The sequence below is a fragment of the Protopterus annectens genome, chromosome 3.part1 (assembly GCF_019279795.1).
Source record: "Protopterus annectens isolate FY-2018-M chromosome 3.part1, PAN1.0, whole genome shotgun sequence".
Lineage (NCBI taxonomy): Eukaryota > Metazoa > Chordata > Ceratodontiformes > Protopteridae > Protopterus > Protopterus annectens.
This window is the reverse complement of record NC_056732.1, coordinates 1,598,568,737-1,598,596,105: the sequence shown is the minus strand read 5'-3', so window position 1 is coordinate 1,598,596,105 and position 27,369 is coordinate 1,598,568,737. Positions and strand designations below refer to the sequence as shown.

The following is a 27,369-nucleotide window of genomic DNA, read 5'->3' as shown; positions in this document are numbered from 1 at the left end:
ACCATTTAAAACTGCTGTAGGTGAGAGGGTACCTTCTCTAGATTGGAGCTTGCCAGCTCGAATCACCCACCTACTGACATCAAAAACCTAGAAACCTTCAAAAGCTTCACCTAAAGAGCATCTCTTTACAGGATCTACCTGCTACTACTGCCACAATAATGGTTTGGTAACTTAGCATCCCATATCATAGATAATAGAATGCATTTAAGAAACGTTTCTCAGCCTCATAATGTGGCACTTCATAAGTGTGTATCACATATGTGTATGTGTTTATGCATTTTTATGTAAGATTGCAACGTATTTTCTGCATACCTTGATTTGTAGTGTTATTTTTTTTTGTTTGTACTTCTGTCGATGCACTCAAACTGGATCTGCATATAATTTATCATTATGTAATGAATTTTGCAGTGTACTCATTTTGTATATGAGATTGTTAATTAATAAGATCCTAATGTATTTTCTAATGTTTGAGCTTGGGTTGTGACTGAAAAGGGTTAGATGGAAATGCTCACCTACCCAGTGGGCAAATAGTAATAAGTAAATGAATGAATAAATAAATGTAAATAATCGTGACCCATGCAGGAGTCTCCATAAATCATATACAGTATGATCCCGTTTATACTTATTAGGGGTAATATATAATTATTGACCGCAAGATGGATAACGACAATCTCTAATCAAATGCAGTGGCTTAATTCAAGCAGAAAAAGGGAAACTGATTTAGCTTAAAATGGACTAAAAGAGCAGCTACACTAGTATTGAAGAATATACATGCTGAATAATTAGAGAGTAGTTTACTGTTAGAAAGTTTACTTAATAATAATCACATCACAGTTTAGTTTCAGACATTTTGCTTCATTATTTCTTTACTTATATCTTTTATATTTTTCAGCCTGTCTGTTGCAGAGATGGTTACCATTGCTGTCCTGCAGGTTACAGATGTGATAGCTCTTCAACACAATGTTATCGATCATCTGATGGAAGCATTATCGAATCATACGAGAAAACACCTGCTCTGATCAGTACTGAGGCTTCATCTGCCATCGACGACAGTCCGAGTTCCATAGTATATTGTGACAACCTGTATTACTGCCCTGATGGAACCAGCTGCTGCAGAAGGCCAAGTGGAGGCTGGGGTTGTTGTCCTTCTCGAGCAGTAAGTCCCAAAAGCATCATTAATATTTATTTTAATGTCATTTCATTTTGAAGTAATGGATGTGTCCAGTACATAAGTTGTTGATTTATTTCAGGTACAATTTCTTTTTATTGCATTTCTCTTTGGGCAAATGGGTCTACTCGGCATATCGCTATAGGCTAGTTTTTGATAAAACTAAAAAGATTAAGGCAATTAATATAAAATGAGCATTGATGGTAAAGCATAACTTATAAACTTAGCAATGCTATACAATATAGTTATATAAGATAACAGAAAACACAAACCACACAATCGTTATCCACTGCATAACAGTTATGCACAGCACAATATTTTTTGTTTAAGTCAACATAGGTTTAAAGCACCCTTCAGTGAGCAATACAGCCAAGATTTCAGCAGGAAGCATTATATATATATATATATATATATATATATATATATATATATGTATATGGATTCACTTTATAACCTCGAAATACTGAAATATCGAATTTCAGTATCTCGAGACTATAAAACCGAATCCACAAAACACCAACACAAAAAACCTGCGAAATTCACAACACCGAAAAAAACGCATACACTATACCACACATACACCACAACACCCACATCACAACATAAACAAACAAAACTACACACATACACAACTCATACACACATAAGCAGGGGGGCAAGACCCCCTACACTCCCCATGTGGGGGGCTGCGACCCCCCCCACTTATATATACTAACTCCGAGATCGCACAAACACAAAACAAAAGCCAACTCACACACACACATTCTCCGACCCCTCACACACACATCAAACACATCAGCACACTCACACACACTCTAACTCCCACTCAAAACCCTTAGAAAACACTTACCTGACATAACAGCTACATCCACACATGGCACCGAGCACCATCAAAACACAATCCTGGACATTACGCAGCATAAGGTCATAACCGCGAATTCGACATATATTCGAGTTTGAGATTATGACCTTTCGTTATTTTTAACATTTGGCTTTATAGTCTCGAGATACTGAAATTCGACATTTCAGTAATTCGAGGTTATAAAGTGTTTATATATATATATATATATATATATATATATATATATATATATATATATATATATATCAAAATGTATAAATGTAAGTGATCATTCACTCTTTCATCCTTTGAGGAACTTTGCAGTGCAATTCAGAGTCTAAAGCAGGAAATGCATCAATCAGACTAGTGTAGAGAAACCCAAATATACTCAAACTCCTATAAAAAACAAGATGAAAATTAGAAGAGCTGGTGGATAGTTTGAATGCTAATTAATACTGTATGTGTTCTGATTCAACCAATTCAGTGACATGGTAACAGTAAACTAGCTGAAGTTTCTTTGCAGATTTATATAAAACTGAATTAGTAGTGAAACCAGGATTTTATCACTGCTTATTTGTACTTTGTGTGTACACACACACGCAAACACACACACACACACACACACACACACACACACACACACACACACATATATATATATAGATAGATAGATAGATAGATAGATATAGATAGATAGATAGATAGATAGATAGATAGATAGATAGATAGATAGATATAGATATGTCTGTATCTACCTGTCTATTTATATATAAGAATAATCATATGAAAATATTCCATAAATGACTGAAACACACCAATCACACTGCTCTCCTTTATAAAACATAACATAGTTACACCACTAGTGGCTGAGGTTCACATGGTATGAACCACAACACAGATGTGGCTATGGTGGCAGGAGGACAAATGGATGACATCACATTCCTTTTCCTAGTACAGGAGTGTCAGATACAGATGCCATTTCCCTGATGGTTTAAGAAACATCCCTCACATTATCTGAGTCACATTCCAACACCTTCTGCATGTGGTGAATGCAGACAGAAATACACATTGTTCCCCCATCACATACCCACATCTCTTTACCGTAAACCAGTTTCCCAGGGAACAAGTATAATTAATGGAATATCTAATGAACCATCAAGGACCACCAGAATGGTTCACACTAACTGTCACCCACCTCAATAAGCTATTTTTAGCAGGAAAATGAGGAGTCAGAAGCCACCAGCATCAAATCATTGTCAATGAGGGAGGTTCACAAAATATTTAAAATTAGCAAGATATTATATCATGAACCTTCATCTTAACTATTACTGAGAAAAAGAAATCCTCAAATTGGATACATTGTAAAATAAAATTAAAATGAATAGGCCTGGATCCGGAAATACTTAATTCATTGTAGATTCCAGAAAAATCAAATGCCAAAAGACACTTGACTCTGTTTGTGATATCCAAATTCAGCATTCAAAAATGTCTCTGGTGTAATGTGTAGATTGAGAGATATTTTTTCTTCCTTTTATGTATCTGGTGATAAAGAGAAATACAATCATGACATCATAAGTTCCATATTCAGTTTCATGACTGGTCAAATAAATAAATAAAATTACTCAGGCTAGCTGGGTTCATCTACCTGAGATATCATGAAATTACTTGATTAGAATGATTGTCCATTAAACTAACCAAACTCATCCAAATCCTATTCCTGTGTAGATATAAAGATCTAAATCCTGGACCATACACACACACACACACACACACACACACACACACACACACACACACACACACACACACACACACACACACACCTAAATACATCAGAATTGCCTTGTAGAATATAGGAAGCTTGTTAAATAAACTCAAAATGTTCTGTCTCATTTATGAAAAAGCACGACAATTTAGACATAACAGGAATTTTCAGAATCCTGATAAACATGACAGACACCACAACCTCAAATTTCAGTATCCCACTTGATTCTATCCCTACAATTCTCCAAAAGGCAAAGATGCAGGAAGAGGCACACTCTTTCTTTATGACAACCTATTCATTGAGGACCAAAAGCAAAATACATCTGCTAATGACCATTACTCTTAATTGGAGTTCAATCACACTTTCTTTAAAAAAGGCACCACCCTAACTCTAGTTATTGCACATCACCCCCTGCCAACTTCTTCAAATTCTAATTACACGTACAAAATTCCACTTTGCCCTTAGCCACAAGAAAAAAAAAAGATCATCTAAGCTGACTTCAACATTAATCTTCTCAACCCCAAAAGTACAAATGTACAAGACTTTCTGCCTAATCTTGGCCTAACTCAACGTGTACAGTTTCCCCAGTCCAAGCCTAACCACAGATAATCACACTGCTTGCCTAATAATTACAAATGAACTCACCATCATCAACAAAATTAGTGATAACTGCACCATCACTTTGTCAACTAAATCACCCATAAAAAAGCTTTCACAACTATAAACTTGCCAACCGAAATCAAAGAAGAGTTCAAGCCCTCAAGCAGGAATTTGGTCTTCTTCAGTGTAAGGAATTACATGAAAATGGCAATCTCACCACAGCAGCTAACATCCTTACCAACAAATTCCCCTTCCTTCAGGAAATTTTTTTTCCCAAAATCACATAACTTATGAGCCCTTGTCATAAGAAATGACTAACAAATGAACTCAAGGTTTTTAAAATGAGACAACTAACATGAAGACATGGAAAAAACACAACAAAGAAAACTAGGATAATTTTACTAGGACCAAAACAAACACCCCCACAACAGTGCAAAATGCAATTCAACAAAAGGTTTTGTGTGTATATATATATATATATATATATATATGTGTGTGTGTGTGTGTGTGTGTGTGTGTATATCCACTAGGTACTTGCACTTTTTTTAACATTGACTTAGTTGAGAGATTATGCGGTGGTGGTGCTGCGGTAGCATTGTCGCCTCACAGTAAGACGTTGTCCTGTTCAATTTTCAGCTAAAGCATCTTCTGTGGGAAGACATGCATGAATGGGCGTACCTTCGTTGAAGGTTGTGCGTCAGGCCTGGCAAGTCGGTACGTAAAAATCTACTGCCAATCATTAGCGGACCAGAGTTCCACTGTGGTGACCCCTAACTGGGAAAAGCAGAAAGATACAACAACAACAACTTAGTTGAGAGATTCATAATCATGCAGATTCCCAGTTAATAAGAAGTATGAATCGTAGACACTGTGTTTGCTGTATGTAAAGTACAACAGAGAGAAAAATAAAAATGTCATAGCAGAGTACAAATATAGCAGCTACTGCTTGCAGTATGATAAATGCACAAAGCACCTCACTGGAGTACCTGTGACCGAGGTAATAATGGAATCCTGCACACCAGAGAGCGGGAAATCTTGAAGGTCAGTGTTCGATGCTATTTTGCTTTTTCATAGTGTAGGAGTAAGATTCATGTACTTCATCCCTAATAGAGTTTAAAACATATTAAAATGTTGTATCTTTATCTCTGAACCCACACAGGCACTAAAGACCCAGAAACTAGACTAGTTGCAGCTTTAAATGTAGATATACCTCATCCTGAGTGCATCGGTATAGGTGTGTTCTGTACTCCACTCAGCCACCAGTGCAGTAATGATGGTGCAGTGGTGCAGTGGTAGTGTTGTCACCTCACAGCAAGAGGCTCTCTGGTTCAATTTTCAGCTGGGGTGCCTTCTGTGCAGAGTCTGAATGTCCTCCCTGCATTTGTGTGAGTTTCCTCCAGGTGCTCCAGTTTCCTCCCACATTACAAAGACAAGCATCTGGAGCATTTCTCCCTGGGCATCTGCTGAAAATTAGCTTTGTTCCAAGTTGGACTTTCCCATTAAACAAATGTTAAATAATAATAATAAATAAAGTAATGATTCTGACAGCATAAAATAATATTTTCTACTTCATCTTCTTTTTACAGAAAAAGAACACCACTACTTACCTGGCTCTAAGGCTAGATGGCTTTCAGTCACTAATGTTTGGTGTGTCCACCTTTGGCCTATGTATTTTGATACCAAGTTAAACACAGGAAATGTAAATTGTGAAATATGTCTGCGCTAACTTGGCACCAAGGCCATTCTTGCCATAAAGATACACTCCAAGATGAAGCATAACACTCCCCTGCTCTGTTTGATTATGAGATGGCACCTCTGTGATGGAAGCCACCAACTCTGCAGACTCACACCCTTGGTGATATTAGAGTTCAAGTCTCAGTACTGTCTTTTTAAAATTTTACGACTTTTTACATGTATTTATGTCCAAGTCCCTCTCTAAATTCACTGAGGTAGAAAATATAAAAAGGAGGCAGACAGACAGAAACACAAACACACCACATATCTGTACTACCTACTCTTTCACCTTTCTCTAGGTATTGCTCCAAAGGAAAGCCATTTGCATATACACACAGGCACATCATCACTTGACTTCTATTTTAGTTATAGAATAACAGAAAGATTCTCAAGGAGAAAAATCACAAGTACAGAGTGAGCTAAAAATCCTCTTTTTAGTAACAATATTGATCCTAGAGAGAAAATGCAAAACATGATCAAGGCAATCTGAGAAACACTGAAGTCTTTGCCTGCTGGAAGTTTGCTTGTTTGTGTCTTTCGGCTTTTCCTGGATAGGGGTCGCCACAGGGGAACTCCGGTGCGCTAATGATGGGTAGTTGATTTTTACGTGCCAAGATACCAGCCCTGACGCACAACCTTCAACTAAGGTACACCCATTCACGCATGTCTCCACGCAGAAGACGCTCTAGCTGAGAATTGAACCGGACAGCATCTTACTGTGAGGCGACAATGCTACTGCAGCACTTTGCTTACTGGAAGTATTAGCTGATAAAAGCAAAACCAGCAGACTTCTGAAATAGCAACTCAGAACATGGAGTTTATTGTTGACTGCATCTCTGATATTACTGTAAAAGAATGCAGATCTAAGAACAATCTAGAATCCCAAGAAAGTGCAAAATAGAAATGCTCTACTCTGTTCAAGAAGCTTATAACACAACATGGTTCATCACTCCTTCTCTATGCCCCCACATTACATCCCTGTACAAAACAGGTAAGACTGTTCTCCGAACCTGAGAAATCACTCATATAAGAAGCTAAGAAAATAAGTAAAGAAAATCTTTAAAGCCAATAGACTCATCTGCTTAGGCATTACTGTTGTTTCATACAAGCTTATGTCATTTACTACCTAGGTTGAAAACATTATGGAACATTAACTTTTAAAGCTGCAGTATGCATTCATAAATCCCATGAATCCCTTCAATTAAACAGACGCAACAAAATATGCCTCTATAATGTTTCCTACATGATTTTCTTGTACATTGCCCACGTGATGTTCCATAAAATATAGGAATTTTATTTATTTATTTATTTATTTATTTATTTATTTAACATTTGTTGACCGGGAAAGTCCGACTAGGTTCCACAGAGCCTGTTTTCAGATGTATAATTAATTATACAGTTTTCTCAGATTTAGAAAGAAAGATGACTAAGGCCAACCATCTCCCTGCACAGAGGAAGATAGTATTTAACTTTGTCTTCCTGGCCTTCTGGAACACATTTCATGGTCTTGGACAAAAACAAAGAAAGAACATTATTTCCTTCATGTCATAGGAAAGAAGCTAAATATATATGTGTGTGTGTGTGTGTGTGTGTGTGTGTGTGTGTGTGTGTGTGTGTGTGTGTGTGTGTGTGTGTGTGTGTGAGATAACACTGTGAACATTCTCTCTCTCTCTTGCACTTTCTCTCTGCAATTTTTAAATCATTCTAGATATTGTATTCATTGTTTTGCTGAGACTTTGAAGGTAGGTATGCCTTTGCCACCTAAATGAAAAGAAGACCTTTAAACCTAGCACTTGATCAAAAGCAGGTTTCTAATTACTGGATTCACGGACTACATGGGCTAGGACCATCAATTTCTCTCACAGTTTGACTTTAAACTTGTCAGCAGAAATACATTTTTGTATGAGGCATCAGTGTTGCAACACTTGTATTTATGGTGGTTATGCAGATTTGTGTCTTTATGCTAAATGTTTTGAATGTGCAGTAAAACAACACCAACATCCAAAAACTTGAAAAAAAACAGACATACCCTGCTAATTAAATATCGTGCTTCACTGGGGGATGGACCAGTTCTCCAAACCCTACTATACCATAATCTCCATGTTTGTTTCCCATCAGCTACTATCCTTCAGCATTTTTCACTTCAATGTTTTGAATGTCAGGGCTGTGTTGATGACATAAGATGGATCCATTTATTTTTAGATTTGAAACCAGTTAATGGTTAGCATTGATAACATGCACTGTTTAAAGTACATATGATTTCTATTCTATTCATCCTCACAGCATTCATGTCAGCTTCTGCCCCATCTTTTATGGAAACCTTATAGGATACACACTTGGACACAGACTCAGTAATACCAGGGGGATCAGAACCTAAATATGCTTTTTAACATGATCACTGAATAAGTTGTATATTTATTTTGATGGTCTGAATCTTGGTAAGCAGTCCGTTATTTTTTGTGGTGCACAAGATAGCAACAGAATATCTATGACCAGTGTGGGTGACTTATTGAATGTTTTAATATTTTTTTGATGCCCATGTCCCCCCTCTCCTTGATAGTGCATTTTGTATAATCATTATCTCATTCATTCCTTTCTCCCCGTGTCCTTCTCCCCTCGGGAGTGTAAGGCATAATCCTGCTGTAATAATAGACATGGTTGTGCTATCCATATCCAGGGCCCTCGTCCTTCTCCCCTCGGGAGTGTAAGGCATAATACTGCTGTAATCATAGACATGGTTGTGCTATCCATGTCCAGGGCCCTCATCCTTCTCCCCTTGGGAGTGTAAGGCATAATCCTGCTGTAATAATAGACATGGTTGTGCTATCCATGTCCAGGGCCCTCATCCTTCTCCCCTCGGGAGTGTAAGGCATAATCCTGCTGTAATCATAGACATGGTTGTGCTATCCATGTCCAGGGCCCTCGTCCTTCTCCCCTCGGGAGTGTAAGGCATAATCCTGCTGTAATCATAGACATGGTTGTGCTATCCATGTCCAGGGCCCTCGTCCTTCTCCCCTCGGGAGTGTAAGGCATAATCCTGCTGTAATCATAGACATGGTTGTGCTATCCATATCCAGGGCCCTCGTCCTTCTCCCCTCAGGAGTGTAAGGCATAATCCTGCTGTAATCATAGACATGGTTGTGCTATCCATATCCAGGGCCCTCGTCCTTCTCCCCTCAGGAGTGTAAGGCATAATCCTGCTGTAATCATAGACATGGTTGTGCTATCCATGTCCAGGTCCCTCGTCCTTCTCCCCTCAGGAGTGTAAGGCATAATCCTGCTGTAATCATAGACATGGTTGTGCTATCCATGTCCAGGGCCCTTGTCCTTCTCCCCTCAGGAGTGTAAGGCATAATCCTGCTGTAATCATAGACATGGTTGTGCTATCCATGTCCAGGGCCCTCGTCCTTCTCCCCTCGGGAGTGTAAGGCATAATCCTGCTGTAATCATAGACATGGTTGTGCTATCCATATCCAGGGCCCTCATCCTTCTCCCTTTGGGAGTGTAAGGCATAATCCTGCTGTAATCATAGACATGGTTGTGCTATCCATGTCCAGGGCCCTTGTCCTTCTCCCTTTGGGAGTGTAAGGCATAATCCTGCTGTAATCATAGACATGGTTGTGATATCCATGTCCAGGGCCCTCGTCCTACTCCCCTCGGGGGTGTAAGGCATAATCCTGCTGTAATTATAGACATGGTTGTGCTATCCATGTCCAGGGCCCTCATCCTTCTCCCCTTGGAAGTGTAAGGCATAATCCTGCTGTAATCATAGACATGGTTGTGCTATCCATGTCCAGGGCCCTCATCCTTCTCCCCTCAGGAGTGTAAGGCATAATCCTGCTGTAATCATAGACATGGTTGTGCTATCCATGTCCAGGGCCCTCGTCCTTCTCCCCTCAGGAGTGTAAGGCATAATCCTGCTGTAATCATAGACATGGTTGTGCTATCCATGTCCAGGGCCCTCGTCCTTCTCCCCTCAGGAGTGTAAGGAATAATCCTGCTGTAATCATAGACATGGTTGTGCTATCCATGTCCAGGGCCCTCGTCCTTTCCCCTCAGGAGTGTAAGGCATAATCCTGCTGTAATCATAGACATGGTTGTGCTATCCATGTCCATGGCCCTCTTCCTTCTCCCCTCAGGAGTGTAAGGCATAATCCTGCTGTAATCATAGACATGGTTGTACTATCCATGTCCAGGACCCTCGTCCTTCTCCCCTCGGGAGTGTAAGGCATAATCCTGCTGTAATCATAGACATGGTTGTGCTATCCATGTCCAGGGAGGAAATGCCTTTTGGTGGCCTTGTAAATGATGAGATTTCTATCCTTCCTTCAAGAAGGGCAGGAACAAGGAGATGTACTAATATATGTGATTTATTTTATGGCATCTTACCCCATTCTGTCATTCAAGCTATTTTTCATCACTACACAGAACTTCCTAACTCCTAGACATTTGTCAGGGCTGAAGGCTTTACAATGAAAGAAAATGGAACCAGTAAATGGATAGACCGAGCATTATATCACAGTCACCAATAACCTTGATACTAACTTGCTAATGACCTCCCTGCTACCAACTAATTGTAGCCTGTCTGTAGTGAGAGAGACATGTTCTGTACTCCACAGGGGTGTTCCTTAGCTTTAAACAGAAATCCAGTACCCCCCATGGGACTAGAGGGCAGAGATAAGACAGGGTTGGGGCTCTATACCTACCTCTATGTCATGGCACCAGGACTACAAATGGTTTAATTTTGATAGGGTACAATGTATGTGATGGCACCAGGTCTACAAATGGTTTAATTTTGATATGGTACAGTGTATGTCATGGCACCAGGACTACGAATGGTTTAATTTTAATAGGGTACAATGTATGTGATGGCAGCAGGTCTACAAATGGTGTAATTTTGATACAATACAGTGTATGTCACAGCACCAGGACTACAAACAGATTAATTTTGATAGGGTACAGCATATGTCATGGCACCAGGACTACGAATGGTTTAATTCTGATAGGGTGCAGTGCATGAAGCCACTCTATTAGTTATCATGTTGAGGAAAGTAAGCATTCAGTCCTGCAGACACATTGAGCTTTGATCACATGTATTATTATTTATGAAGCAATACCATCTGTGATTTATACCCTGATATAAATATGTTATGCTGATGAAAGCAAAATGTTTAAATGGAAGAAGAGAGGAGAGGTGGATTCACAGACACTGGCAAAAAAAAGTAGATCATTTAGAAAATGAGATGGTGAGAGCTTCTGGATGCTGACTTGTGGTCTAATGAAGGGAACCATGAGGTGGTCACAAATGTGGACTATTTTCATCCATCATCCAATTGTTGTGAACCCATGAATAGCTGCTGCCATCCAAAGAGTTTTCTAGAAAAATAAAGAACAGAGGTAAATCTCCAAGCCATTATTCTGCATCATGCACATGCACGCACTCACGCCCTCACACACACACACACACACACACACACACACACACACACACACACACACACACACACACACACACACACACACACACACAAAACCAAATTGTCCAGACAGGCATATCCAAACAAACAAAGACATGCAGAATCCACACAGAGGGCACCACATTGGAGAACTGAACCAGAGAATCTATACATGTAAAGTGCTAATGCTCTCATTTTTACACTCTGCCATCTGTTACATAGATTACAGCAAAGAAACAAGAAAATGGAATCAAGCCCTGTTCATTTAATGCACAAACTGAAGGAGATGCATGGATTATAGGTACTGATGAGTACAGTCAGAACTGGGGGAAACATTTCTGCAGTAAGAGTGGAAGACAGGAGAAAAAGCATGATACCTGCAAAAAGAAAAGTAATACAATATTCAAGCTTCTAGAAATTACGAGCCAAGGGCTAGGGTTGAACAGAAATGCATGTTGCAAGGAAAGGACCAATGAGAATTGAAGTGTGGTAGAAAGAAAAAAAGCAGCAGTAAAGGGTAATAAAGAATTATTTCACATAGTGAAAAGCGTGTGTGTGTGTGTGTGTGTGTGTGTGTGTGTGTGTGTGTGTATGTGTGACTGTGTATTTATATCTATAAGAGAACCATTAATGTGGCTGAATGTTCGGATTATCGAAAATCTGTAATGTTGGCAGTATTCTTCGAATAGTTACATGATTGCAGAATGCCACCATTACTTTGTAGAGGTTGCAGTACAGCATCGAGTGGGAAATTACTCACTGTCCACCTTTCTGTGAGTTCAAAGTAGGTCTACTTCACCCTGTCGAAGGCTGACAATATTGAAGCTGATATTGTCGGCACCAAAATGTTGAAAGCAAAAGTCATCGAGTGTGTAAACGGAAATCTCCTTAAGGGGAGATTTCCGTTTACTGCAATGTAGTGCGATCTCGGAGTTGGTATATTTAAGTAAAGGGGGGTGTGGGGGGTGCAGGGGGGCTTGCCCCCCTGCATAGAGCAATTTGTGTTGTGTTTCTGTGTTTTCTTTTTTTGTGTGTGTTCAATGTTCAGGGAGTTCGACATTTTCGTGTTGATTATTACGCTGTCGACAGTTTGAGTTTTCAACAGCATAATATAAACGCCTTCAAAGTTGGTATATGTAATTAGCAGGGGGTGGATGTGTGCTGCTCTCAACACAGGCTGCTTGTCCTTTAGCAAGATTTTTTGTTCTTTTATTTTTAAAAGCTTTGAATTTCAGTCTTTTGATATCAATCATTTGAATTTTTTTTTTTGACTTACACTTATAAATATATATTCATATCTGAGCATCATTAACTCCCTTTTTCTTTGTTTCTACATGAGTCAGGGTGTCATATCAACTGTCATCACTTCTCATGGTTCAATACCATCTCCTTTCTTCTTCAACAGTCATGCCTGAAAGTTGCAGGTCTTCTCTCACTCGAGCCATCTCCTTGTTGGATGTCCTTATTTCTTCATGTCTTCTTCCTTTGTCCAACAAACGTTCTTCAGCAAATTGTCTTCTGCTTTCCTACATAAACCTGAACTATTGTAATCTGATCTCTTTGACCTTTTCTGTAATTGACATTATTCTGGTTTCACTCTGATGATCTCTCTCGCTGTAGACATCCTTCTTTCTAAACAGGCGCCTCATCTCATTCACGTCTAGCTTTGCCTTCACTGCCTAGGTTTCTGTATCACACAAATAATACTGGTTGCAACACTGATGTGTACAGCTTCTCTGTTATTCTGCAGTAGCACCTGGCAATCTGCTCCAGCTGGCTGCAGCCCCTCTGAGTCAGTCTTTGATCACCTCATTCAGACTTCCCTTCTCCTCAACCACCCATTAAAGATATTTTAAACTATTAACTTATTCCAGTATTTTCCCTTCTATATCAATTTCTATATCAATTTTCAACTTCTTCTGATTTCCACCATTCACAGCCTGGACCACTGTTTTGTCTGTACTCAGTTTCATGCCATGTACCATCAGTTTTGTATGTCATTCCCTATTTGCTGAAGTTCTTGTTGAGTCTTTGTTCACATGCAGCAGCTTTGCTGATCTGTCCCTTCCCATCTGCTCACAAACGTAGTCCATCATAAGCATGAATTTCAGTGTGCTCAGAACTGAACCTTGATGCACACCCACTCCAAGTGGAACTCCTCTTTGAGTCCAAACATTGTTCATAAATGTGTTGCAAGGTTCCTGTACATAGCTTGCATTAATTTTTCCAATGTTTCTGAGACTTGGAACCATCATAGCTCTGACCAAATCAGCTTTCTTGGGGCATTGTTATACTCTTTCCCAAGTCTAGGAATGGCCAGTTAGATTCTTTCCTCATCTCTAGCTTCTTCTCCACTAACTGTCTCATTAGAAAAATATTGTGTCAGTTGACTGAATCTGAATTACTCATCTCCCATCATATTTTCTACTGCCTATTGATTTACCAGTCATGCTAACCAGCAATTTCATGCAGTGTGATGGGAGTTTGATAACTTCTGCACTGTCCTTGTTCGTGTTCACTGACACTAAAATACTTATTTTGTAGACATTTGGGATAAGACTTTCTTTCCATACTGCTGTGAATACTCTGTGTAGCCATTTCTCCCTGAACTTTCCCAATATCTTAAGCATAATCTGCCATGACCTCATCTGAGTCTGCAGCTTTCCTTGCCGTCAGTTCTTACTTTTTGAGTATGGGCACTTCCTCTTCTTTTATAAGGGGCTGTTTACAAGGCAGTGCAATTTCTCTGTTTTTTTTTTTCAGTCAGAAGCTGCTGGAAGTACTCCTTCCATTTGCCTTAGATATCCTGTGGGCAGGTGAGAAGGCCATTGCTGGCATCCAGTGTGAATGGTGTCTGATGATATCTTCTTTATCTTTCTGCTTTTGCCTTGCAACCTTATAGTTTATTTGTGGCATCTGCTGAGTCACTTTCCAGAAGCTGGTAGAGTGCCTCTTACATCTTGGTTTTTGCTAGTGCTCTCTTAGCCTCTTTGTTAACCAAGAAGTATTCTTTTTTAGTCACATTTTTTTGGTGTTCCTTTTGATTGATAACTTCCTGGACTTCTACATTCTAATACCAGCCTTCCTTATGTACCTTATTTGCATACCTGGCTCAGAAACCATGCTGGTTTGATACGCTGCCAGTCTTCTTCTGCTCCTCTTATTTCCTCCTCTTCCTCAAGTTCTAGAGCCCTGAGTATTTCCTTAAACTGTTCTACTTTCACTCCAGTCAACTTTCACATCTTCAGCCTAGTCTCTGTTGACCATAGTGCCTTCTCTGCCCACTGAAGGTAGCTGATTGTGGTCACCTGTGGTGTATGCTTGATCCAAACCCAAGTGGCTTTACAGCATTTCCCTTCCACCTAGTCTCCTGAATACATAAAATGCCCAGTCTCCTCCTTACCATCAAGTCATCCAGTTCCATGCTGCATCCTGTCAGTAAAGGGACATTCAGTGTAGCTATCAATCATTCATAGGTGGGAGGTTGATTGTATTTGACATGTAGATTTCACTCAACAGAACTATCCCACGTAACCCAGTCTGGGTAACTAGACACAGGGCAACTGGTAGTTTATTGACCAGACCAAAATCCTCGACCACTGGGACCAAAAGACACTATCACCAGCAGTAAATATATCCAAATCTATCAACACCAGGGAGGAAAGATAGAAGACTGAAAAATGGCTCTGAACAGCAAAAAAGAAAAAGAGAAAGAAAAAACACCACTTATAATCTGATCGTGTTTATTGAATCTGACCACTTTCACCCCAATTCCATTAGCCAGGACTTTATCAGAGATAAAAACACGTAATGTTCTGCCTTGCTTTTATAATAGTTTCTACCCACCTCTAATTATTACATCACAACCAAATTCTTAAAGGCATACAAACATAGTTACAAAAATCAAAAACTCATAAAAAAACATGCAGTAAGTTTATTGATCCAGGGCTGCTGGGCTTTTAGGGCAAGAAAATACATTGTCCAGTAAAGGCACTTTGTCCCGTCCCACCATTAGCATGGGCCTGGTGCAAGTGGGCCATTGTGTAGGTTGCATGCAAAGATAGATAGATAGATAGATAGATAGATAGATAGATAGATAGATAGATAGATAGATAGACAGAGAGATAACATATTTCTATAGAGCCACACACACACACACACACACACACACACACACACACACACACACACACACACACACACACACACACACACACAGACACACATACGCACAAGTATAGCTCACTGATATCCAGCAGCCCTTGGCACATTTTCTCAGTTCATTTTGTATGAAACAACAGACTGAAGTGCATGAATTATCTAAACATTTGGAGATGCACTCAGTCTTGTGATAGCCAGTTTTTCAACTATTGACAGACTGGAGAATTTGATCCAAAACCCCTTTTGGCAACAATAAAGTTTTTACTTTTTTCTACAGTTGTGAAATGTCAGCGCAAGTATATATAATTTTGAGCGGTGTGGCACTTCCCACCCCATCCCACCCCATTTTGAGAAGTTTTGGAAGGTTTTTTAGAAGAATTTCTTCAATCCATCATGAGTGGAAGAAATGACTGCGAAAAGATCACAATTAATCCAGCATATGTCCCTGAATATTAGTGCTTCTTTAGAAATAGAACTGAAAAAATCATGCCATAAGCACTTACTCACCAAAATTCTGTAACATCTCCAGCGATAGTGGTAGTAATGTATCTGGTCTACTGAGACAAATTATATGGTCATCAGTAAATAAGCTACATTTAGCACTATGGCCTCCTACTTTTGTTCCTTCAAGTCTGGGATAGTTTCATAATGCATGGAAAGGTCATTTTCTAGGACATTAATTAGAGCAGAAATGGGCAGCCTCTGTTCATACCTTTACTAAAATTATTAAAACCCTGAAAACATTTTGTGAGCATGGTTGATGCCATTTTGCCCTTATAAGATGTAGATTAGCTGCTCCATAAATGTGTAAGCTGCCATGGTCTTTGAAAGAAAATCCCATCAAAACTTACAAAAATCTTTATCTACGTCTGCCTTAAAGAAAAAGCTGGATTCTTTGTAGTTCTAAAAAATCTTCTCTTCAGTGAAGTGCTCTACTAATTTTGGCATAACTACAGTGACCACAGGTGAAAAGTACAGTTTTGTACCTACCATAAATGTAGATGTTCGAAGATCCACATTGCTGCAGTCCTTACACTTGGGTAGTCCGCTGTCCACGGTCGGCCCGAATATCAAAGTATAAGGCTGACGTCGGTCAGGGTGCATTTAACTGACGTCAGGATGTCAGGGTACAAATGCGCATGACCGGCGTCATATCCTCAGTCTTTTCTTGCCCCAGATGTCAGAAGGCCTTAAAAATAAAGGTCAAAACCAAAAGACAGCAAACAAATAACCAACCACCCTTGCACTAACTATATGTACAATATATACAATATACACAATATGTACAACCCAACCCACACAACCACCTCCAAGTACAGAGGGGAAGGAGGGAGGGTAAATTGGACTGCAGCAATGTGGATCTTCGAACATCTACATTTATGGTAGGTACAAAACTGTACTATGTTCTTCATCTCACATTGCTGCAGTCCTTACACTTGGGTAGAATCCCAAAGCAGAGATAAGGGAGGATGGCTAACTATAAGGAAGCAGGAGCTGCCAAAATGCCCTGCAAAACCGCAGTGGCAAAACCAGCCCTGGACTTAGAGTAAAGTGGCAGGTGATAATGCCTAGAGAAGGTATGCACAGAACTCCAAGTAGCTGCCTCCAAAATATCCTTGGTTGCCACTCCCCTCAAAAAAGCTGTGGAAGTGGCAGTAGCCCTAGTGGAATGAGGCCTAATCCCAGCTGGAACCTCCTTGCCATGATGGGAATAACAGAAAGCAATGCAAAACCCAATCCACTTAGAAATAGTTTGTTTTGACACAGGCTTGCCCTGAGAACTCAAAACAAAAGAAACAAACAACTGCTGAGACTGCCTGAACCCTTTAGTTCTGTCCAAATAATAACGCAACTGCCTGTGTACATCCAAAGTGTGCAAAATCTTTTCCCCCTTATTTTGGGGATTTGCATAAAAAGTAGGCAAATGAATAGTCTGGTTTAAAGCCACACTAGAAACTACCTTAGGCATAAAGGAAGGATTAGTACGTAATGATACCCTATCCTTATGGAAAATCAAGAAAGGCTCAACTGCCATAAGGGCCTGCAATTCAGAAACCCTTCTTGCAGAGGTAATGGCCAATAAAAAAGCAGTCTTCCATGATAAATATTTCAACTCAGCAGTAGCTGCAGGCTCAAAAGGTTGTAGAGTGAGTTTCTCCAACACAAAATTGAGATCCCAAGCAGGAGTAGGAGCTCTTAGTGGGGTCTTATATTCTTTGCCCCTCTAAGAAATTGCTTGAACAAAGGATGAGAAAACAATGGCGGTCGCAATCATAGTGAGCTGAAATTGCTGCAGCATGAACTTTAATAGAAGAGAAAGACAAACCTTTGTCTAGTAACTCAGTAAGATATTGAAGAGCCACACACAAATTAGGCTCAGAAACATCAAAATCTTTGCTGCACTCCAAAATAAAAATCTCTTCCATTTATCAGCGTACACTTTCCTTGTACTAGGCCTTCTAGCTTCCAAAATAACATTCAAAACTTGCTGAGGAAGTGGAGGCCCATTATGGTTCAAAACAGAATATGCCAGGCTGTTAGGTGCAGAGAGTGAAGCTTGACATTGAGCAAATGGCTGTCCACCTGTGACAACAGGTGTGGAATCGAAGGCAAAGGCCATGGAGGCTTCCGTGCTAGACTTCTTAGTAATGGGTACCAGTGCTGTCGAGGCCAATCTGGAGCTATTAAAATCATCCTTGGCTTGTCCTGTCTGACCTTCAGAAGTACCTTTGGGAGGAGAGGCAGAGGTGGAAAGGCATACACATGAAGATTGCTCCAATTGAAAGAAAGAGCATCCACTCTCCAAGCTGTGGGATGAAACCTTTTAGGTGCAAAACTTTGGCAGCTGATGGTTTAGTGGAGAAACGAACAGATCTATGTCTGGAGTTCCCCATGACACTGTCAATTTCTGAAATACATGAGGATCCAATTTCCACTCGTGGGGATCCATAATTCGTCTGCTCAACACATCTGCTAAGGAGTTCTGTGCTCCTGGCAGAAACCTTGCCTGAAGATTGAGCTGTAAACTGAGAGCAGTCTCCCACAAAATCATTGCTTGCCTGCATAGAGGATAAGAATGCATTCCCACTTGCTTGTTGATGTACCACATGACAGTTGTGTTGTCTGTTAGAATCAACACCTGTCCTGGAAGAAGGAATTCCTTGAAAGCTATTAATGCAAACTGGACTGCTAACATCTCCTTCATGTTGATATGTAGATGTTGTAGTCTGACAGGCCACTTGTTTTGTATCCATTTTCCATTCAGATGAGCTCCCCAAGCTTAGTCTGAGGCATCTGTCGTTAAAATCTGACTTGCCTCTGGCCGGGTCACAGAGAGTCCCTTGTTTAGGTGACATTCCTGAGCCCACCACAAAAATTCCTTCTGAATGCAAGGTATTATTTGAATGACAGTGTCCAGATCCTGGCAGTGCTGTGTCCATACATTTTTGAGATACCATTGTAGCTTCCTCATATGCAGTTTGGCATTGGGAAGCACCAGAATACAAGATGCCATGAACCCTAAGGCTTGAAGGACTGTCCTTGCAGTCAGCCTGGACTGATGAGATAGTTGATGGAAGTAAAGGGATAGACTCTTCTGTTTGTCCAGGGTTAAAAAGGCCATCTGGGCTGCTGTATTCAGTCTCACACCCAGAAAGCACATGTCTTGAGAGGGTACTAGACTGGACTTTATTTCGTTCACAGAATACCCTAGGCATCTTAGCACTGCTATCACATATTCCAAATGACGAAGAAGCTCTTCCCTTCCTTGAGCCAGAATTAGGCAGTCGTCCAAATAAGGATAGATCTGTATTCCTTTTAGTCTGAAGAAAGCTATCACTGGAGCCAGAACTTTCGTGAACACTCTGGGCGCAGTAGATAAGCCAAAGGGCAATGCAGAGAACTGATAGTGAGAAGTCCCAGCTCGAAAACGCAGATACTTTCTGCAACTGAGTCTGATAGGAACATGAAGGTAAGCCTCCTTGAGATCCAAAGTTACCATCCAATGATCTTTGCCCAGCAGAGGTAAAAGCTGCTGCAACGTCAACATTTTGAACTTGGGAATGTCCAGATAAGTGTTGAGGATAGATAAATCCAAAATTGGTCTCCACGTGTTCCCCTTCTTTGGTACTAGGAACAGGCGAGAATAAAATCCTAGGCCCACTTCTGGCAGAGGGACCGGCTGTATGGCCCCTAGTTGGAGCAACAGAGAAACCTGTTTGTGAGCCTCTATTCTTTGTTGAGGAGGAACGTCTGGCATGCCTTTGAAAGGAGGCAAGGTATGGAAATAAAACCTGTAGCCGTGGTGTATGATATCCAATACCCATCTGTCCTGGGTAATTAAACTCCAATTTTCTTTGAAAAGTGCCAACCTTCCTCCCAAAGGTGCTGCCAGACGAGCAGGCTCTGGCAGCTGAAAAGGTAGGTCATTGGGTCTGTTTACGAAAGGACTGACCCCTGCCCTCACCCGAAGCCTGTGCAGGAGAACTCCCCGTTCTAGGCCTGAAAGAGCCCTGAGCTCTGCCCTTACCACGTCTAGATCTACCCCTAGACTGGGAATCATAAGAAGGATACGTCCACCCCTTAGTAGGCCAATTTCTACTAAACTTTGGAGGCTGGACTTGCAAAAAATCTTTAACAGTCTGCATAGACTTAGCCTTGTCTTCCATTTTCTTTAAGACTGTCTCAACAGGAGAACCAAACAACACGTCAGATTGTAAAGGAGCATCTAAAATCCTTGTTTTAACATGTTCAGACAAATTCTGATCCCTCAGCCAGGCGTGCCTGCGAAGAACAGTCCCAGTGGCAGCCACCCTAGATGAGGCCTGTACAGCATCAAAACCACATTGCAAAGAATGCTTACCCACCTGTTCAGAAACATGGACTAAATCTTGCAACTCTTTACAATCAATACCAACTGCCAGAGCATCAACCTTAGACTTCAATTGTGAAAGGAGATAGTTTTGGTATTTCAACATGTGAAACTGGCAATTCAGAGCCCTTATAGCAAGAGTGGAAGAAGTATAAACTTTCTTTCCCCATCTATCCAAGGCCCTAGCCTCCTTATCTGTAGGAACCGGATTCTTAACAACAGAAGCCTTAACACCCTTAGGCCCCTGGCTAACAGTTTCTGGGTCTGCCCTAGGACTCTTAAAAAGATACTTGTGAACTTCAGGCACCCTGTAATACCTATCCGGCTTAACAGGAGCAGGAGGCAAAGAATCAGGATTAAGAGAAGCCTCTGTAAAACATCTTCCACTACATCCAAAACAGGAGGTATAGCCAAAGGCCTATGCTGGGGTAAAGACAGAAATTCCCTAAGCCTTTTCCTGGAATCAGAGAAGTCCTGACCCTCCCACTTAAAATGCTCCCTCATGGAATGAAGAGTTTCTGAAAAGAAAAATCCTCAGGAGGAGTAGCAGAAGGAGTAGAATCATCCACATCAGAATCAGAATAAGGAGAGTACTCCTGCAAGTCTTCAGCCGAAGACTCTGAAACATCTGAAGCTTGCTCAAAACCCCCCAGCTCAGGCTCCACCCTAGGTCTCTTAGCAGGAGGGGGCATAGAACCTCTAATCAAAGTAATCAAATCTTCTGCCATTTTAAGCATATGCTTCTTGGGCATAGTACCTGAAGAGCTAGGGGTAACACCAACTGAAGCTAAACCTGGCCTGCCCCTGGGAGAAGCCTTAGTAACAGAAGGAGAGGGCCTAGCCACCTTAGGAAGGGAGGGGAGTATAGTAACCTGAGAAGCCCCCTCAGCCTGACTTGCCTCCTGAGAGGCCACATCTTGCAATAATAAGGTCTCACTCTGGGAACACAAAGAAATCTCGGTGGAGCCACCGGCTCCACCAACACCTCTAAAGAACCGGCGTCCGGTACAGACGGTTCTTCTAGCCTAGGCTTAACTGTCTTGTCCTTGCGCTTCTTCGAGGCGGGCCGGAGCATCCGGCGGCATTTTATAATTGCACCGCTTCCCAAAGACTAACCTTGCACAATCCAACCTTCTCTTTATAGTGCGTTTATTAAATCTAGCACAAGAGCGACAGCCAACAACGTCGTGCTCAGGCCCTAAGCAAGGAATACACAAAGTATGATAATCTCTATGCGGTATCTGTTTCCCACAAGAAACGCAATTATTAACTTTTCTGACATCCGGTAAATGACTGAGGCAAGAAAAAGCTAAAATATTCCCCAACGGGGTACTTAGCCAACTTTGAACTCAGTCTGAAACTTCTAAATCGAAAAATTTCAGAACGCCAACCGGCACTTGCAATGCTGCTTCTGCATCGGACCATGCGGCAAAAAAGACTGAGGATATGACGCCGGTCATGCGCATTTGTACCCTGACGTCCTGACGTCAGTTAAATGCGCCCTGACCGACGTCAGCCTTATACTTTGATATTCGGGCCGACCGTGGACAGCGGACTACCCAAGTGTAAGGACTGCAGCAATGTGAGAAGAAGAACATCTGTATTAGCCCAGGCAAACTACATTTTCATGAAAAACCTGCACTGTATGGGATAACATAAGACCTCCTTGAAACTTATTTTATTTGCTTGTTGGTTGGTTAACTAGGTAAATGTGTTGATGGAAGGGTTCTTACAGTTTGTGGACTGGTGAGTAGGTCAATGTAGGCATCTCTTATGACTCAAGCCAAAGGCTTAAAGACACAATAAGAATACATACATTACTGCATAAGAACAGAAATGATAAATTTACTGAGTTATGAAAACTGCATAGTGGCATGATATTTAACTGTATCAGCTATGTACCTAGCAACCTTGGGAGAAAGGAAGTAAACAGTGTTGTTACAAGATCTCTCTCTCTCTCTCTCACTCTCTCTCTCTCTATATATATATATATATATATATATATATATATATTTATATATATAAGCTCATTTCAAATCTGTCAATCCATACACAGACAGGCAGACACACCACACACTCATATATTTATATATCTATATATATATCTATATATATATATATATATATATATATATATATATATATATAATATGTGTGTGTGTGTATGTGATTTCACTTATGAAGCTTGAAATACTGAAATATTGAATTTCAGTATCTCAAGACCAGAAGAACAAAACCCCACAACTACAAAAACCCAAAATACTGACATGCAAAACACCGAAAACAAAACAAAAAAATCTGAACCCTCCCCCAACATGAAAACATAAAAAAACAAAAAAGAAAAAAAAACAAAAACAATATTCTATGTTTAAGCAGTGGGGCAAGCCCCCCTGCACCCCCACAACCCCCTACTTAGATATACCAATTTCAAGGTCGCATTAACACAAAAACAGCAACACACCTACCTCTACAAGCCCTATACTCCCATTACACTCACACCACACATGTAAAACAATCATCACTCTCAACATCTATACATACACCCTCACCCACCTACCCTAATCTACACCTATGATGTCCAAAAACATTACAAAAAACACATCCCTAACCTACAGACTTAAACAACTTTCAATGTTTCAGTGCATTAAGAGTCATGGTCCTGTGGTCTCCTTTTTAAGCCCAAAAGTATATATCTCCAGTATTACCACCAAGATTGGGATTGCTCTATTAGTGGGTTGGGAAATCCAACTGGTAGAAAAGAGCAGATAGATGGTTATCATTATGTATGCTGTCATGCATGTGAGGGGATTTTTTCCATAGGTTCATAGGTTCCTAGGTCAGTGCTAGGCTAAATGCCCTTGTGAGCCATTTTAAGCCTAGCCATTTATCACATTGGAGAATCAAACCCTTCACCTTGTGTTTGTAAGGTAAACACTTTAACCATTATGCCAACTCCAAACCTCCTTCTATGTTGAATTTTAATGACTATTTGTTGTGTGATTATGGCCCTGCCTCAATCATTGAGAGCATGTCAGATGACTGGCATAAACCCTTTCCTCTATCTCAGAGTGGGTATGACAACAAAAAGCCACTCCTTACTACCTACCACCCGTCTTTTCCAGTGCTTGATAAACTAATCAAACTTAGTTCACCTGGGTTACACTCAGCAGTCTGTCTTTCTACAGCATGAAACTGGGAGCAAACTTGATGTTTTCAATATACTATAATGTATTCCAGTCAATGATACTTTACGTTTTGATATTCCAGTAATTAATCTCAAAGTTTCAGGCTTCTGTGCTTTGTGAATCATGCCGGCTTAATGACAGATAGACATGGAGTGACAAGTCAGTGTGAGTAATGGATAGACACTTGTGGAGCAGACTGAGACGATAGGAAGGCAGTGGCGATTGTTGTTTCCCCTATCTCATGATGTTGGACAAGGTTTGTACATCACAAATATTCCACTCTCATGACAAATATTCTCTATTAAAGACTAGATGACCTCTCAGGAGCTTCATCTTCCTATGGAGCAGAGGTTCCTCGGCAGATAGGCACTTCCATGGATAAGGGATGTCCCCCACACTTGATACATTGCATGATGCACACTGGACCATCTGCCAATATGTAGACTTATGAGCAGACAGAACATAATCTGCCTGATATGAAAGCTCATAACAACTTTATACTTGCCTCCAGCAGTGGTGGCCAAGACCAGCAAGAAATGGAAATCCAATGAGAGGTGAGATTAAGTAAATACCAAGATATGAAGGACACATAAGAACACATCATAAAGCACAACATCTCAGATTTGTTGATTAATATGTAAACATAGAGTGCCAACAGAAAAGAGCTTTAAATGAAAGATATTTTCAAACATAGCTTGTTTAACCTATGAAGTTTTAACATAACCATATTTAGTTGATAGTAATACAATAAACTTGTACCAAATCAAAAGAACTGTCAGTTTGCAAAATCATACAGATGTATAGAAATCACACTGGATGTTTTATTGCAAATGTGTTTGTGCTATTATACATAAAAATTCACAGTTGCAAAAAAATGGGATGTCTCCCTTAGTTGCTCTATTTAAATAAAGGATATTGGCAGTGAGGCCCTCTAAACAAAGATGCTACAAGGCATAGCCCTCTGTTAAAACTGCTTTTATTGTTTGTATATTTTTGGACCCAGTATAAAAAGATATGGTACTCAACAAAACAGTCATTTTGAAGAAATGACATGGATCCTGAACAATGTGATCACACTTCTTGCTCAAAATCATAAATGTTACTGGAAGTCATGGATCCTGAAATTAGGTCTCATAGATGTTCTAGGCTCAGTCAAAACTCATTAGAAGTTCTGCAGCATTCCATCAGCTAACATGCTTTTTAAGTTCACTTGTTTTCATTCATTTATTTTGTTTATTTGTTAACTGGGTTAATCCACTGAACATCAGCTTCTCTCTTCAGGGTTGACACAGGTGCACTGTCTGATTAAATGCACTTGCTTAGAATCACAAAGTATGCAAATAGAGACTAAGAGAGTCAAACCCAGTTCTATAGAATAAAGCTATTTAGCAGCTCATAGGCTTAGTCTTCTACACTAAATTGCCACATGCATAGGGTAGGGGCAGGTAGACTGATCTCTTATTTTATTATCTTGTCTTTCTATTTTTATTTTGCTTATATGTATACTCTAACAGTCTATACAACAGTTAAACTATACAATTAACCCATGCTTGCAGCCTAAGTGGCAGATAAGATGATCTCCTTCATCTGTTAGCAGATGTCTTTCCTTTATTGTGTAGCTGCAAACAGGCTGCAGTATCATTTCATTTTCAGCTGTTTCAACATTCTGTATTACTACTCCAATAGTCTAGCTGGCAGATACACTGTGAAACATTACCTCTGCACACAGTCTAGGTGGGAGATAGACCATGAAATATAACCCATGCACACAGCCTAGGTGGGAGATAGATCATGAAACATAACCCACGCACACAGCCTAGGTGGCAGATGGGTTCAGGTCCTCTACTTATCTAGTTATTTAACTCATAATCCGTGGCAGACAGACTGCATGTTCATTTCATTTCCTAACACAGCCTTGATAGCTGATCAGGTATCCCATCTTCTTTCTATGCTGGAGATCCTACTTTTATTGGTTGACATAGGCTGCATTTACATCATAGGTAGTAGTTAGGCTGGGGTGTTTCTTTTATTTATTTATTTGTTTATTTAACATTTATTTTCTGGGAAAGTCTGACTTGGAATGAAGCCAATTTTCAGTGGAGGCCTGGGGAGAAACACACTAGATGCATGTCTTTGTAATGTGGGAGAAAAACGGAGCACCCAGAGGAAACCCACACGAACAGAGGAGGGAGGACATGCAGACTCCACACAGAAGGCACCCCAGCCAAGAATCGAACCGGAGAACCTCTTACTGTAAGGTGACAACACTACTACTGCACGACTGCGTCATCCATTTATTTATTTATTTAGTTTGCATTTGTTTACCAGGAGAATCCAACTGGGAGAACCCCATTTTCAGTGGAGGCCCAGGAAGAAAAGCTCCACATAGTAACAGTAAAATAATAACAACCTTAACATAATGATTCTTTTTTATACATTGGTAAAGGATTGTCAGTGATCCTGAGTAAAAAGTACATATGCAGTAGAAATAATCAGGTAGATTTCTCTAAATAATCTCAGGAAATAACGATAATACAGATGTGTAATATAGTAAAGTTTGATCCAATGGTACTTATTGTGGCTTGGGGTTTGATTCATCTTCAGTAGTGTAGAGAACTCTAATATACAATCTGAAGTAAAGAAATGGAGACTGGAGTAAATAACGTATTTTGTAACACTTTCTGTTCAATTATATTAATGAGAAGAGAAAGGTAGAGTGAGGAAGGTTAGGAGGATGAAAAAATAGAATGAAAAGTAAAGGGTTTTGGTAATGAAGATGACTTGGAGAAGATGTTTAGATTAGTATGATAGCGGATAAGTAAAAGGAAAATAATGAGAAAGTGTACGTGTGACATAGTAACAAGTTAATGAGATAGTGCTATGAGCGAGACAGAAATCCATATCTTAGTTCGTACTTAGACTGAGTTAGTGCATAAGCAGAGCCATGAGTCAGATGAATGTTCTTTGAGTAGTTTTTAAATTGGGGTTGAGTTAGAGATGGTTTTAATAGACTGAGGTAGCAGATTCCAGGTTTTAGCAACATGGCAGGAATATAGACAGTCCCCTGCAGTGTTTTTAGATTTAGTGGCTTGTGTAGTGATTTGTTTGCAGAGCGAAGTTTACTTATATTAGTGTATGGTTGTAGCACATTTATGACAGCTGGAGTTTTCTCAGGTTGACACAATAGTTTGTGGGCCATAGTTATTTGCAATTTTGTTGTAAACATGTTTCTAATTTGTTTAGTCTGTTTTTTAAGGTTGGTAATAATGGATGAGACATAGAGGAGAGCAGACAAAAGGTGGGTTCTGGCAATAGCTATTCTAGAACTGTTAAGATTTGTTTATTTCTATAAAGGTGGTTTCCTTAACCACCTTTCTAACTCCCGTAGATAAGCTGAAAAAGAGTTAATAATAATAATGCCCATTTAACTGGGTAGGACCACTGGAGACACTGTCCTTTTCAGGGTGACTTCGGAGCAATGTCTTAAGTGACTTGCTCAAGGTCCTCCTGTATGCAACTTGAGGACTGTGGGACTCAAACCATGTACCACAGGAGCTAGAGCTCACAGCTTTAATCCTGTCTCTATTAT

At 40.1% G+C, this 27,369-nt stretch overlaps 1 protein-coding gene across 3 annotated transcripts in view; it reads left to right on the top strand.

The window, feature by feature from the left end:
• Positions 1-27,369, top strand: part of LOC122798571 (progranulin-like) — a 491,843-nt gene that overhangs the window by 299,442 nt on the left and 165,032 nt on the right. For 2 of the 3 annotated variants that reach the window (XM_044067630.1, XM_044067629.1), the window contains exon 7: positions 893-1,156. The exons of the other annotated variant lie outside the window; for it this stretch is intronic. In XM_044067630.1, coding sequence (XP_043923565.1) covers positions 893-1,156 — 264 coding nt within the window. The remainder of the gene's footprint in view (positions 1-892; positions 1,157-27,369) is intronic. 3 annotated transcript variants of the gene reach the window in all.